This window comes from Alosa pseudoharengus, unplaced genomic scaffold, assembly GCF_046254945.1.
Source record: "Alosa pseudoharengus isolate Yale_2024_CS ecotype anadromous, Long Island Sound unplaced genomic scaffold, YU_APseudo_1.1 YU_APseudo_1.1_scf_8, whole genome shotgun sequence".
Lineage (NCBI taxonomy): Eukaryota > Metazoa > Chordata > Actinopteri > Clupeiformes > Clupeidae > Alosa > Alosa pseudoharengus.
The window spans coordinates 20,986,737-21,002,122 of NW_027468870.1; the positions used below are offsets into that span (position 1 = coordinate 20,986,737).

Below are 15,386 nucleotides of genomic sequence, written 5' to 3' on the forward strand. Positions count from 1 at the left end.
AGGGTCTAGCAAACAGACCAGAAATCAGAAACTTTCCTAAAGGCCACATTTTCAAGAATATTTGAAAACAAGGAAGACTAGGAGACCAATGTATAATTCTTCACACCAAATGGTACATGAAACTTCTTGCTAAGTTACCCTACTTAACAAATAACAAAAACAACACATGAAAATATAGACTATTTACTTTTGCGCGCATTTCCTTAAAAAAGCTATGTTCGCCCAGTGATGACATGAAGTTATGAGGGTAGATTAGCCTGCTTGTAGAGCTACTGATTTAGCACTCGGCGTGTCGCACGTAGCCTACAAGGCAAAGCTGGAGCAAACACGGACGGCAGTCTCTCAATCGCATTGCGCAGTTGTTTGTCTTTGGAGTTTTTAATGCTATTCTAATGAAAAGGCAAATCCGTGAGGTTTAGGTCTAGTGAGATACTTGACATTTACAATCACGTACGTGAGAAATGTTCGACCTAGTCCCACATATTTGACGGGTATGCATGCCATTATCGACCAGAGAGTTGGAACGACCATAGCAGTTTGAAATTTCAAGCAACAGAAACAATTGAGTACGGAAGTGAATTACGAAAGAGCGACATACTGAAAGTCCAATCACAGTCAAGAATAACACATGGAGGCCCGCCTGCTAAGGATTCTGGCCAATAGAGGACAATCAGGCACACTTCCGCCAGGACTTCCGAACGTGTTCTATTGTACAATCTGTTCAAGAGAGGTCTTGTGTCGAGTAGACTACCGTGGCTTCATGTTGCATGCTGTTTACGAGTGTACGATTTTAGGGATTTTTGCAAAGTTATTTATTGTGACTTAGCAAAACCGGGAGGCCTGCATTAATGTCAGGTTATTTGAGGTTAAACCTGCAGTTGAGTATAACTGTGGCTTGCTAACTATGTGTTTCTCATAACACCAATGTGTATGGCAAAAGGTTTGCTTACTGCTGGATAGGTAGCAACTACTTAGCTAACGTTCGTTACCTGTATAACTATTGGCAAACGTTAGCAAAGTTGGCGTAAGTTGTCAGTAGAGTAGGCAGTTAGTACGTTACTCGGGGTCAAGCTTCGTAGTAACTATGTGTAACGTTAGTTGCGACGAACTCTAAAGATAATGCGACGTGAAGCGGCGGCGTTTTGAGATTTTCCATCTTCGCTGCACATTTTCCGCCATTCAAAGGATTAACGTTTGCGTTACTTGCGAGCGAGCTAGCTAGCATCGTTAGTTGCCTTGTCAGCCTAGACATCTAGTTTAAAGAAGGAACAAACAGCAGAAGTCCAACATGAATGGTTTTAGCACAGAAGAAGACAGCCACGATGGTCCCCCTGCTCCGCCGTTCTATGGTCAAAGCTGCTGTTTGATTGAGGATGGTGAACGTTGCGGCCGATCAGCTGGAAACGCCTCCTTCAGCAAGAGGATCCAGAAAAGCATTTCGCAGAAGAAACTGAAGTTAGACATCGACAAGAGCGTAAGTAGCTAACGTTGCGTATGTTCAAATCACACAACATGCAAGGACCATTATGTCATGCACTACTATAGCTTCTAGTCATTCAGCAACGTTAGCTTCACTTAACGGCTAACGTTAAGTTTACTGTTACATGTGCCATCTAAATAGCCCATGTATTGTAACTGTCATTAAACAAATTTAATTATCGTATGTCTAATGTGTGTATCAAATGTATCTGTCTGCGTGTCGAAGTGAACGTAACGTTTTTACACTTTGCATTCGTTCATCATTACTAATGTTAACGTTAATTGCACGAGTTCGGCGTGACAAACAACGACCGCACCATCAAGGAAGCCCATAGTTAGCGTTAACGTTGCTAAGCTAATCGATTTAGAAGTCCGGTTGCTGCCATTTGCTCGGCAGAATAATGTCGCTAGCTTGCTAACAATTATTGGTACTCGTGGATATGTAAGCAGGTGGCGTCTGTTAACCAGATAAAACTAGTGGATCCTGTCGACAAAAGGAAGAAACGTTAAGTTAATTGTGTTGCCAGCAAGTTTATCTTGAGCCGTTTTCTGGCTCACCAGAAAAGCATGGAGCCGTAACGTCGGTTTCTACTCAGGATGGGGTGGCTAATCTGATCAACACACAAAGTATACATACTTCGTTTTGACATGATTGTTTTATTCACACAAGCGAAATTCACTTATCGCTTTTCTTTTACTAATTTGACAAGGCCAATAAGTGTTAGGCCTGTGTCACAAGTAGTATCACAGTGTATCAATGTAACAATGTGTTTTATCCATTCGATGGTCAGTAGAGCCCTCTGGGTTTCCCACAACCTTCCTCAAAATGTAGGGTAGCATGACGCCATGCAATTTTCAAGCATTTTCAAAGTAAGTAACAAATCATGGACGTTTACTGGAGTTGTGGTGCGCTCCTGTCATTTCAATCGTGTAGTGCAGGGGTGGGCAACTAATTTCCCCAAGGGACCACATGACAAACTGGGACTGTTGAGGAGGGCCGGACCCAAAATACCGAATTCAAGTCTGAACTCAATTCTGTCCAATTCTATTTTGTTCTTGTATAACATTAAGTAAATAATATGGTTTTGTTTACTACTCGTAAGAACAGATGAAAATGTGAGGGAGACAAAGGAAAAACAGCAATAGGCTATTTAATCTATGTCCAGTATTTAATCCTCATTCTCGAAAATGATTTTTTGACATTTACTTCTTTTTTTTTTCAGTTTTCAAAGACTGATATAAAAAAAGTACTACAATATCTATATAATTAGGCTAGGCCATGAAAATGTGAAGGAGTCAGTACAACCATAGGCCTGTTGTACCACCATTTCATCAACACTCAGCAATATTTCATCATTAAATCATTACGATCATTAAATTAACTCTATGCAGAATTAGACTATGAAAATGTGGAGCAGATAATAGTAGGCGGTCATTAGTTAATCAACATGCACAAAGAAAACTATTTTAAAAATGTAGGCTATGTTTTTGCTTTAACTTTATGCACAAAACTGTGATTGGTCAACTCGCCCTGTGTGTTGAGCCGGCTGCTTCAAGCAACCTGTGGGTAGTAGCATCATACTAGTTCGCTAACATAAGCTTTGCAAATAAACTCAGACATATTTTGGTTACAATGACGGGGTTATCCGAATGTACACTATCTATCTGCCAGTAACGTTTTGAAATGAACACTTCGTATCGCCAACAAACAGCCGGAGTTCGTTCTGACAACCTTTGCGTTGGTGAGCGACGCAGACATAAGACACACAAAACTTTGAAAGGTTTACGCCGACTTAAAGGCAACTGCATTGTGTCGACGCAGAAGCATACATTCTATTCACCAGCACAATTCAGTGAGGGTGTTTACATCGTATGCATCCACGCACAAATGTATGGGCGTACAAATAGCAGTCGCTTTCAAAATAAAAGCAACGATATTGATTTGCGTGCATTATCTCTATGCTAGGCTCTATTTGTTCTTTCACGGACCTTACGCGGGCCGGTCAGGGGTGGCCCGCGGGCCGTATGTTGCCCATGTATGGTGTAGTGTAAAGTGGCAATCCGACCTGTTTTAAATCCACACGTCACACCTGTTTGCCATTATACGTCTTTTAGTCCAGGCTCATGCAAATAGTATCGTGGACAATATTAAGTCAAGAAGTGAGCTCTCTCCGGCACCAAACAGGAAGGGGTAAAGCAGGCTACAGAAGCACAGGATTATTAGTTATTTCCTTTCATATAAATTATTATTATTCCACCTGACATAACAACTGTATAGCCAAACGACCTGCCTGAACATTCTTCCACTTATCTGTAGACTGTTCATGCATATGGAGACTAATTTCATGTCGTTGTATAGCCTACATAACACTGCAGGTTTGGGATGTCACACATGAGACAATGCTGCAGAAGCACAAAAATATGACTGATAGGAATGGCCTGTGGGTCATTTATATAAGCCTTGTTGAGTTCCTGTTGATATCTGGTGCAGGATGGGAAATCAAAGATAAATGGGACATTGGATTTCCCCAAATCAGGTTTTGGCAGTTTATCTTCAATTGCACGCACCAAAACCTTGGTATACTATTCATAAATAGTGGGTGATGAATGTGAGGGGAGGAAAAATATCGAAAGCTAAACCCCTCATACTTGGCAGCAGCAATGCAAGACTATTCTGGGAGAGCATTCTTCACAATTATCATTATAAATGCTTGCATTTCGTAATTGCATCGATGTCCTTACTTTGAACCAACTATAAAAATAACTTCATCTAATCACACATACATCACCTTGTGATTCACCTTTGCACCAATGTGAAAAAATCGACATGTCTGGAAAAAACGCTGCATGCAAGCAAATGTGACTTATCCATGCAACTTTTGTGAGGTTTTTTAGAAATACATGTGTTTCCATCACTTGTTTTTCATTTTGTGATTTAGATATGGCTCATTCCGTGTGAAATCAGATATTGTTGCAGCACCATCTCAAATCCTATGTCTTCATGTTATTTTCAGCCCTTGAAATTATACCAGTTTTACAGTCTGAAAATCACATTATCTGGGAAGCGATGTTTGGCCATTAATATCTTGAAAAGTATTATTCATAGGCAGCCCAAACTTTGTAGGGTGGAAGACAAACATGTTCTCAGTATGACTGGACCACTAAAAGTTTGTACGGCAAATTGATTTTCTACAAGGCCCTAGATTTGGAAAAAAGTGTAAAAAGAGTGACATTAAGGGTAGTATAAACGTGTTATTGTTATATTCTTTTCTTAACATACTATGTTTTATTAATTCTGTACCAATATTTGAGCTCTCCACATATAATGGACTTGGAGATTGTAAGGATTTAACAAAGGGAAGTTTTGTTTTTCGGTCATTTTTCATTTCAAGTAGCTCAGTATAGGCATTTAGTGTACAAAGTGACAATGTTGTACCATAGATAAATAAATAAAAAATCATTGTTTTGCCTCATGGACAAGAACAAAAATGCATTTGTATACAGTACAATGTAGCTAAGTAAGTGTATTTATGTATGAATGAAACATTGTACATCATTGGCACTTTATACACAAAATGACTATACACTGAACTATTTCCACGTTGATGTTCATGCTCCTACTAGCTACCCCACATACCATTTTTGTCCTATGAACATTAGCAAAAATGCAATCACACTTTGTTTTATCCTTAATATCTTCATCTGCATTTGTTGCAGAGACTTCAAATATTGGCTCAACATGAATAAAGTATTGTAATGATTAGTGTCATGTGGATACAAAAAATGAGTTTAGAAGACCCTCAACGTCACCAGTTTTGCATTTTGCTCCATATCTAGGGCCTTATATAAAACTAATGACCATGCAGTACAAACTCGTAACAGTCCAATCATACTGAGAACATGTCTGTCCTCCACCCTACAAAGTTTGAGCAGGCTGGGAATAATACTTTTCAAGATATGAATGCTCAAACATGGCCTCCAAGAAGGCATTTTTGAGAGTGTAAAAATTACACAAAATCAAGAGTGAAAAAATGTATCAAAACATTGGAATTCAACAAAAATATTTTACAGGTCTTAGTTTTGGGACCTAAATATTAGATAGACAAACTTTGAGCAAAATCTGAGACGACGCAGCAACCATTTTCCTGGATTTTGTCTGATTTGACATGGAATGACCCATATGCACATTTTCAAGGTTAATGGGAATCTGCCTAGGACAATTTAACCTGCTACAACTACTCAATGTCAGAAAGGTTCCCAAGATGGAAAAAAGAATCTGCACAGCCTAGCCTACTTTTGAAATTGGTTTCCAATATTCGTTGTTTGACGGATAACATGACCTCTGTATGTCATTTATTGTATATGTAGGTCCGCCATCTGTACATTTGTGACTTCCACAAGAACTTTATTCAAAGTGTTCGCAACAAAAGGAAGAGAAAAACCAGCGACGATGGCGGAGAGTCTCCTGATCATGATGTTGAGGTGCCTGAGGTGAGCATGTGTATATATGGTGACCTCAGCTAACAGGGAGAGGGCCTAAATTGACCCTTTTTCACATAGATCTCTTTCTCGAGGTCACAGAGTACTGTCGATACGAGGGGGAAAAAAAAAATTTAGGTTCTGCCTTGCTCGAGTTGCTGCAGCTACAGTGCTAGCCTATGTTGGGGGCATGTTCATGAGCCCATGAGTCCTTTAAGCAACTTCAGAAGCAGCTCTTGATTCACAATGTCAGACTTGATCTTTGAAGTTAATCCTCAAAGGGGTATTTCATAAATCTGGCAAATGTCTTCCCAGAATTAATTAAAATTTTAAGTTTATTTGTTGGCATTCTTTGATTTTTTTTCAATCCAGAAGCCTTCAATTGCATACGATAAGTTGAATTAATGGGGGTGGTATTTGTGTTTGTGTTGTAGGTGGACCTGTTTCAACTGCAGGTGAATACACTGCGACGTTACAAGAGGCACTACAAACTCCAAACCCGGCCGGGACTCAACAAAGCCCAGCTGGCTGAGGTAATTCTGTCTTTCTGTCACTCAATAACATACTGTGTAGTTCACCAGAGCAGACAGTTAATGGGAAGACATTTAATGCTTTACACGTGGCCGGCTATTTTCATAAACGGACATTTCACCCTCTCTTCGTGCACACCTGTCCGTTTTCAGAAAAGTTTTCCTTTACACTAAACCGGGTATATGTCTTCAAGAGCATGCCAAACCTGTGCGTGGCAGTGTAACGAGAAGCTCAAGCCCATGTTGGCCAATCAGAATCACGAAAATATCAACAACAGCAACGAATCACTTCCTCTTTATCTTTTGAACTGACTAAAAATCTCTGCCTCGTCACAAATCTCTGTTTGTACGTCTTTAGACGCAAAGGAACAAACAGAGTTTTCCCCAAAAAAACGATCAGCCCAGAGTTTTTAAAAACTGTGTTTGCGGGGGGATAAACCTCCGCTTGTGTCTAAATGACAGGGTCAAATGCAGAAAAACATCACCGGTTGCATCGTTTTCGTTGTCATCTAAACAGGGCCTAAATCTGATAGTTTCCGGTCAGTCAGTCAAACCTCACTGGCATGTTTTTCGGACACAAGTATGCATATTGCTCTGTGGCGACGTAAAAAAAAAAATTGGACAATCAGACCAACTCTCTGAGACAAAAATAGTATTGTGTAAATGGAGATGTTTCAAAGCTACCTATTTAAGGTACTAGTGAGCATTTGTGATTGGTTCACTTAAAAACCAAAACACACCAGAACAATGCAGTACTAAAGATGGACGTTTAGCGGTTTATTGCACACCTAAGTCTCTTCTCTATTCCTCAAGTCACTTTCACAAGTTTTTTTCAAATACCCTCATGGCCCTGAAATGGCGTAAATCTGACACCTTCATTTTGGGAATGGGCTCTTTGCACAAACGGTTTGTTTGTTTCCAGTGGAGCCAGGTGTGTTTGAACCTGCCGCTATTGCTAATGTAATTAGTGTCTACACCGACCCGGTTGGGTGTTGCGCCTAGTAAATCAGCACGATTACTATGAAGAAGGATTTATGTGAGTTAAAACTGTTATTATTGGGCAAACAAGATATTCAGTGTCGGAGTGAAGATGTTAGGAGCAGAATATAACTGAAGATGCCGTTACAACAGTTAATGCTCCACCTGAAACAAAGTGGCTGCATTGAGAGCCTTGCATGCAAGTAGCCCATTCAGGGTTCCTACGCAGTATGGCAAACCTGGAAAAGTATGGAATTTGATTTTAGTAATTTCCAGGTCTGGATAAGTATGGAAAAAGGGTATGGAGAAATATTTGTGTTTCCAGACTATTGCATCTACAGTACCAATCACTTCAATCGGGTCATAATGAAGCATTCCTACTGTTGTGTAGCTTAACTGTCAGTCCACATCATCAAAATACAATTGAATGGGGGTCCTCAGAAAAAAATCTCTCCCACAAGGGGACCCTGGTACCAAAACCAAATTGAGAACCCCTGTTCTATGCATGTGCCTTATGCCATTGTGCACTGGTTTGTTTGCGTAGCTCTGCTATTTTTGGCTAAAACACTGGTAGACTTTTTTGATTTTGTAAAAGTTACCAAGACATGGATACTGCATTATCTGATCAACTGTTTTTGCAAACAAATAATACTGTTTACGGTGATTTCTGAGGCCTCTGACAGCAGTGCACTAGTCTCCCAACATATGTAGGCTATGCTGTATCAAATGTGAGTGCACCTTCCAACACAGCACTTCCCCAACGAAAAGTATCCAACAATGGGCAAGTGTTTTCTGAGGGCTAACAAGTTCATAATAAACATTATTATACAGCTTTTCACAATGCTAGTAGAACACTCCATTGACAATGTCTAGAATATGGTCAGAAAAATCTAACGAGAAGTTTGAACATTTGAGTATGGAAAAAGTATGGAATTTTGAAATGGAAAATGTGTAGGAACCCTGCCCATTAGGCTCCATCGGCCCCGCCACCTTTCCACACACGGTTCACGTGCTACTGGCTACTGCAACTGACACATTACCTAGCTTGTATGCATCTTTATGAACAATTATTCCACCCCTAGATACTCATGATTGGGTGCAGTACCCTGAAAAGTTGTGAGTTCAATTCCTGGCATCCACCGTTATGCCCTTGAGCAAGGCACTTAACCCCAAGTTGTTCCAGGGACATTGTGATCCCTTGTGATATAGTTTACATATGTAAGTCACTTTGGACAACAGTCTGCTAAATGCATAAATGTAACGTACCGGTATAAATATGCATACAAATTGACTGATGCCTCAATTGGCCCACTTGGGCTGTGAATTGACAACGTAGATCCAAAGCAGAAATCTTAGGCTATGACTGACTGCTTATTTCCCCGATTATATGTCTTGTAAAACATAGCAGATGGAAATGCACATTTACATTTAAATGTACAGCGACAATGTATAAGTTTAAGACTGAAAGCAACAACTTTGTTCCCCAGTCTAGCTGTTATATTCTATAGATTGATAAATGGGTGTTTGTGGGGAGAGCTTTCTTCTAGCTGTGGTCTGGTGCACAGAGAGTTTAAGAGTGTGAGCACAAGTTGTGTGTGTTTCAGAGAAGGGAGTGGAATCCCCAGGTGGTGAAGCAGGTCCTCTTAATGAGTCCAACACGTCATTTACTGTATAAACGGCAAGCTAATAATCACAGCCAGTGAATGCCCATTCTCAGTTGGTCCTACATCCCTCTTTCTGTTGCCGTCGCCAAAACACAACTTCTGCTTTTAGCTGTCTTATCATCCTGCTGAGCTGCTTTGTTGTTTACCTTTCAGACGGTGAGCCGTCATTTCCGGAATATTCCTGTGAACGAGAAGGAGACGCTCACCTACTTCATTTACATGGTGAAGAGCAGCAAGAGTCGACTGGACCAGAAGCCGGACAGCAGCAAACAGCTGGAATGAGTGTCACTGGGAGGCACAAATACAAAACAATAACAGTAGTGCTCTACCGAGGGACAGCTGCCTTTGACTCCTACCCACTGTCTACAGAGTTGGGCAACGGTCTACAAGTCAAGATGAAGGCTTAAATACAACAAAAGAAAAGATAAAAAGACAACAACAAAAAATCCACATCCATTAGGGTCAAGCAGTCTAGGGTAACTGCCTTAACAATATCAATATTATTTCGTATCTAGCTTTGACTGTTATCAGAATATGATTTTCCTGTGCCAAACCATAGGGAAAGGAAAGAAATGTCAACGGACATGCTTAAGGTTTTATATATACACATATATACTCAACATGGAGGAGTAGAGGTGGGCAAAAAGAGCGCTGGCTGGCTCGGAGTGCTATATGCTCTTCAACACTATAGCAGTGTGCTTCTGTCTGTGTCCGTAAGGGAGGGAAGGAGTGAGTGAGAGTGTGTGTGTCTAAGTGTATGCGTGTTCGCACATACCTGCACCAGATAGGTCCTTTTCTGATGTGTCTTTTCATTTGCTTAGGAACTAGCAGCATGAACATATATATATATATATTGCTTTGTCTTCATGAAATGTCAGTACTTCTATATGATGGATTTTTTGTAGACAAATTAGATTTACTGTAGAACTGTGTTCTGGTCATTTTTAAATTTAATACTGATGTGTATCATAATTTATCTTTGTGTTTTCAGCTGTAAAATAGACCTGAGGTTACAAGGGTGACCTTTTGTTAATGTGATATAAAATCTATACAGCTCTCGTTAAAAAGAAAATAAATGAATACAATTTAAAGTAAATAAATAAATAAGATCTACAATTCTGATGTCACACCTTGACATAACTGTAATGGAATGCTGTTAAGAGTATTGGGTAAGGAGATAGAGGGGACTATTTATATACTAATGAAGGCAATGGTGGAACATTGAGCCACAGACTCTTTTCTGACATCAGAACCATGTGAGTCTGGACTGGGTCTCAAAACCAGTTGCTCCTTGGGTCATTAGAAATCATGTGGTTGTGTAAGTGAGTATAATTAATCATGGAAAAACTTCTCAATGCCTGCTCACATAGACCACATGCCAAACGCTGGCTTAGCCGTTGGTGCCCTAGTACTTTTTATTAGTTTTGTCTTTGTTTTCACATGTGCTTTTTTCCTTCACACACATGGCCATGCTAACATTTCACATATAGCTTAGTGTCACCGTGAGTTTTTTTTTTTTTTTTTTTTTTTTCTTTTTTCAGCAACTTTTTAAATTCATGTTTTTTAACACATTAATTGTGCTATGTTGACTTCCTTGTAGTAGGGCACCTGTATGTATATGTCTGTGCATTGGTTTAAATAAACTGGTTATACACAGATCTTTGGCTGTATGTCCTGAATATCATGTACAAATATTACATATAGCAGGGTTCCCACGGGTCATGGAATTTCTGGAATATCATGGCATTTTGGAAAGTCAGGGAATTTTATCATTTTTGGGGCAAAGTCATGGAATATCAGGGAATTTTGTTGTAGCCGTTTAAAATGTACTTGCCAAATATAATACATTAATTCAAATCTTTCCACGCCGAATTGGAGTATGTCTGGTTATTAGCTTAACTGCTTGCTTGAGTAGCCCAATTGATTTATTCAATGCCTATTTATTCATTTCCCGCTCTAAAGAAGTAAGATTCTTGAATGCTGCACGTCTCTGAAATCATTGGTCGGTATATTGTACAATTTAATGATATAACTAGTCATTTTTTGTCAGGGAAAAGTCATGGAATTTTACATTTGACTTGGTAACCCTAATATAGTCAAACCTTCAGTTTTAGCAATAAATTGTGAAATACTTTTTCAAGCCTGTCCACAACTAAAGTACATTAGAGAAGGCGATGTGGCCTGCACTATCCCTATGGTAGTTACAGAGCATTCTGTTCATAAGCATTCTTCGGCTTTCTTGATCAAGTTAATTTTTGCAGTTCAGTGGTCATTGTAAAGCTTAATAGAATGATTTAGTGTGACTGCTTACTGGGTGTGAAATGGTCTGCTATTTAATTGCATCCAATACCTACACCATAACAGTCTATCTGGCATATGGATTGGATTCTTGACCAGAGATTGTATGCATGTATGTCAAAATATCAACGCCAATGTTCTCATGAGATACATAACACAATGACATTGTGTTTATTTCCCCTGACAATTCTGCTCTCCAGATAAACCAAATCCTGGCCTTTTCATGCATATGAAACATTGAGAATGTTCCACTTGAGGTAAGTAGGCCTAGTGAAGTGGTTTTTTTTGGTCAGAAGTGTATTCTATGACGTCGTCAGGTTATTTCGCTAGTTTCCACATGGGGGTGCAAGTGAGGGGAGTTGAAAGTAATTGGGGGAGGGGGGACAAGGTTATTAACTTTGCTATGAGCCATCCTAGCTATTACTGCCATGTTTGTTTAATCTTTGCTATATATCTAATCTTTGCTATATATCTCTTAACCAGTGGCAGTTGCTAGTGTGCTAAAGAACTGGCTAAGCAGCAGAACTACACGAGAATCCTGAGGGATTCAACCCAAACCCAACCCACATTTCCCGTGAAAGAGCACCCAGCCTGGATTTTTTCAAATCCCTCGTGCACGCCATGTTTGGTGATGTTGGATTTTGTTAACTCCCTGCAGGTGCGTGAACTACTCCACACGCAATAATTTCCGAGCAGGGATTGCTGGACTAATTTTGTGGTGGCTCAATTTAGGAAACAGATTTCTTCTTAGAACATTGCACTGTATCGAGGTTGTTTGCTAACTTTGACTACAAAAATGAATTGACAAATGTATTTATTTTTGACCTGTACAGGCTATTGCCATTCTCATCACATTACAACATTCCATTTGTGCAGTGAAAAATACGTCAAGCATCATGTATAATTCATTGACATAAGTCAAAAGTTCAGGTGAGGTAATAGTCAATAAATGACAAAAAAGGACTCAAAAATATGCATAAAAACGCGAAAGACAATAGTAGGCCTACCACTTGTAATTTTGTGTCAACTTCATTTCTTATTGTAAACTTTTAAAATGTTGATAGGCCTAATGTTGTAATTTGTTTAAAAGACAAATTAGCAATTACAAAAGCTGAACTTTTATTCCCCCCATCAAAAGTTAATAAAGTGGCCTTATCCATTTGGGGATTGCGAGCGTCATAGCCCTGAGAGTTCGGTTGGAGACGCCAGCAGTTTTCAGAATGATTTCATTTAAATCCTGAATTCAATCCAGATTCAGTTTTAAATTAAAAATCAAATATCCTTGAGGTATAATTATTTGTGATATGATGTGGAATCTGTGATATAGGCTTATAGGCAAACATGTGACAAAGTTTATGCAAGTCGTTGCATAAAAATGAAACAACGACAAACACATTTGAAGCAGATATGAAGTTCTATAAATAATCTGATTGCACGTAGCCAATTTAGGCAGTTTAGCACTTGGCTTCTTCGTAGGCTAACCCCCTTCACGGATTTAACTCAAGTGCCCAAACTTGCTGCGGCCATCCAGTTCGTCCTTTTAATTTCTTTTCACGACAATATTCCTCTGGCTTGTCTTCATTCTGAAAAAAAGACATAATTTAGCTGTTCAAAAAGTACTTCAAGATCAGATGTCAGTCCCGGCATGCAATTATTGTAGGCTTTTCCCCCCGCTTGAACTAGGTTTGGCACTGATATTTGACTTAAATGATATAACAGGTAAAGGTAATATCTTGTTAGCCAATGCATACATTCATTGACAGATTTTAACGAATTTACGCACGTAACTTACCTTTATAACTTCTCTAATCTCTCGTTTTCTTTTTGAGTCTGTGTTGTCACAATTCTGCAGTTCAGCCCTGAACCCCTCAGTCGCACTTCCACTGGATAAAACATTCATGAGGTAGGTAATGTAACTTGTGGCAAGTCTTAATGTTTTTATCTTGGACAGTTTCGTGTCCGAGGGAACGTTGGGGATGCAGTCTCTCAATTCAGCAAATGCGATATTAATGTTCTCTGTCCTCCGCCGCTCCTTTTTAGGAGCACTTGTTCGCCGTTGGACCATCTCGGCTGCAAAGGAGTCTTGCTGGTTCCCATGGACCGATACAGCCTCTCCAAATTCTGTCCAATTTGATGTGTGTATTTGGAGATCTATAGGGTGCTCTCCGTTATTCAACCAGCTACGGAGGTAGGGGTTGTCTTGGTGACACCGTTGCGCAAAAGAAAATGTCTCATGCATGATATGGTGATGGTTATAGCTTCCGATTAGGTTCATTTTGAAGAATCACAGAATTGTTTCAAAGTTACTAACTTACGCCTTGGTATATTGAGTCTTCTGTATAAGTTTTATATTTTCCGATGTTCTAGTAAAACCAACTCGCACACACTAGGCTACATGCCTTGGATATATGCTATACCATATATCGCAACCTATATTTAGACTATTTGATAGCCTACGTCCTATCAAGCATTTGTCATTTGAGGTAGCCTATGTTGAGAGACCAACCAGAATCTATCTCTGGAGAAATACCTCGTCACTAGACTTGGGTATAGCGAAGCGAGCTGAAAGCCAATAGGTCAGAACACACAAAGCAGGGTGGAGATTAGTTTATGAGCGCTTCTGGTTTACATGCCAAGTGACTGATTTTTGTTTACCAGCTCATTAAAGTAGAGGTCCTGAAATAATTGATAAGTATGTTTTCTGTCCACTGTGTCAGTAACTGTAGGCTACATTTCATTTCGTTAATGACACGTGGATTATGTGGTCTATTGTGTATTTTATTTGCATTTAAACAAAGCCAACAATAAGGCGTCCACATAATAATAATAATATTAATAATAATAATAATAATAATAATAACAATAATGATGATGATAATAACGTTTACTATGTTTGCAGTGCATAACTAAACTTGTGGATCAATCCTCTGACTAATCTTAGGCGTCATTAACACCTTTTGTAGAGGGAAACGGGTACTCTGCTCTAGAGCGCATTGCCTGTGTTACTACTCACTTTGCTCTCCCAAGCCTCAAGATATCTGTTCAAGTAAAAGCAGTCCCATCTCTCTCTCCCTTTCTCGCCCACTCACTCTCCTCCTCTCTATCAGATTATCTGTCTGGTTTTGGGTCTCATGTGCTTTATTGGCATGCCTGTGAAGTGGACAACATTGCCAAAGCTGGAATAAAGAATAAACACCATGAATAAATGAACAAAAAATAAACACATGGATAAGAGGCTAAAACAGACAAACAAATAAACACAAAGCATTATGGGCATTGTCTCATTCTCTCTCTCTGCTTTCTTTCCCACTCTAGATGTATCTGTGAGCGGTGATCCTTTGACCTCTGGAATGTAGTTAGGCACCACTGAATGTAGTTCGGCACCACTGCTGAGTGCTTATCTGTACACAGTTGTCTGAGAAGACTGACCAAAAATAACCACTGATCACATTGTTCAAATCCTCTTAACAAGACGTACCCGTGTTCCTGATGAGTTTTTGATGTCTTTTCTTTCTTTGACTGTAACTTCTGTGTGTGCACATTACAGCATCTGTTCAGAGATGTGTTTAGCTTTTATCTGAATCTATTTACAGCGCCTATAAAAAGTCTTCAGCCCCATGCTAAAGTTGACTAAAAAGAGAAATAAAAAAAGAGGAATTCCAAAAGAGGAATCTTTTGGAAATGGATCGTAATGCCTTAATTTAAAAAATGAGGAAAAAATCCAACCATTAAGGACACCAATTTTCTTTGTGAATGAATACTGTATTGTAAATAATTAAATGTTCTTCATTAAAATACAGGGTGCATAAGTATTCATACCCCTATGTTAAATTCCCAGAAGCAGGCAGATTTTTATTTTTAAAGGCCAGTTATTTCATGGATCCAGGGTACTATACATCCTGATAAAGGGTGCAGTTAGGACGATTCTAAGGGCCCAGCACTGACAGGGGACCCCCAA

The 15,386-nt window shown here is 39.4% G+C and overlaps 2 protein-coding genes across 2 annotated transcripts; one reads left to right on the forward strand and one right to left on the reverse strand.

The window, feature by feature from the left end:
• The first annotated feature begins 710 nt into the window (after positions 1-710).
• Positions 711-10,788, forward strand: sap30l (sap30-like). The gene is made up of 4 exons (XM_076275041.1): positions 711-1,474; positions 5,848-5,970; positions 6,393-6,491; positions 9,284-10,788. The coding sequence occupies exons 1-4, from the start codon at positions 1,289-1,291 to the stop codon at positions 9,410-9,412; spliced, it is 537 nt and encodes a 178-aa protein (XP_076131156.1). The 5' UTR covers positions 711-1,288; the 3' UTR covers positions 9,413-10,788.
• Positions 10,789-12,915: 2,127 nt separating this feature from the next.
• LOC143112640 (heart- and neural crest derivatives-expressed protein 1-like) lies at positions 12,916-13,703 on the reverse strand. The gene is made up of 2 exons (XM_076274918.1): positions 13,230-13,703; positions 12,916-13,011 (listed from the first exon to the last, which is right to left on the reverse strand). Exons 1-2 carry the CDS (start codon positions 13,701-13,703, stop codon positions 12,916-12,918), a joined length of 570 nt encoding a protein of 189 aa, XP_076131033.1.
• Positions 13,704-15,386: the final 1,683 nt, after the last annotated feature.

What these genes read in the sequence shown, in the direction of transcription:
- LOC143112640 (XM_076274918.1), bottom strand. Translation starts at nt 13,703, where the DNA reads ATGAACCTAATCGGAAGCTATAACCATCACCATATCATGCATGAGACA. An exon ending in GAAAACGAGAGATTAGAGAA is followed by an intron (nt 13,012 to 13,229) that starts GTTATAAAGGTA and finishes TCTTTTTTTCAG; the next exon opens with AATGAAGACAAGCCAGAGGA.
- sap30l (XM_076275041.1), top strand. Translation starts at nt 1,289, where the DNA reads ATGAATGGTTTTAGCACAGAAGAAGACAGCCACGATGGTCCCCCTGCT. An exon ending in ATGATGTTGAGGTGCCTGAG is followed by an intron (nt 5,971 to 6,392) that starts GTGAGCATGTGT and finishes TTTGTGTTGTAG; the next exon opens with GTGGACCTGTTTCAACTGCA. An exon ending in ACAAAGCCCAGCTGGCTGAG is followed by an intron (nt 6,492 to 9,283) that starts GTAATTCTGTCT and finishes TTTACCTTTCAG; the next exon opens with ACGGTGAGCCGTCATTTCCG.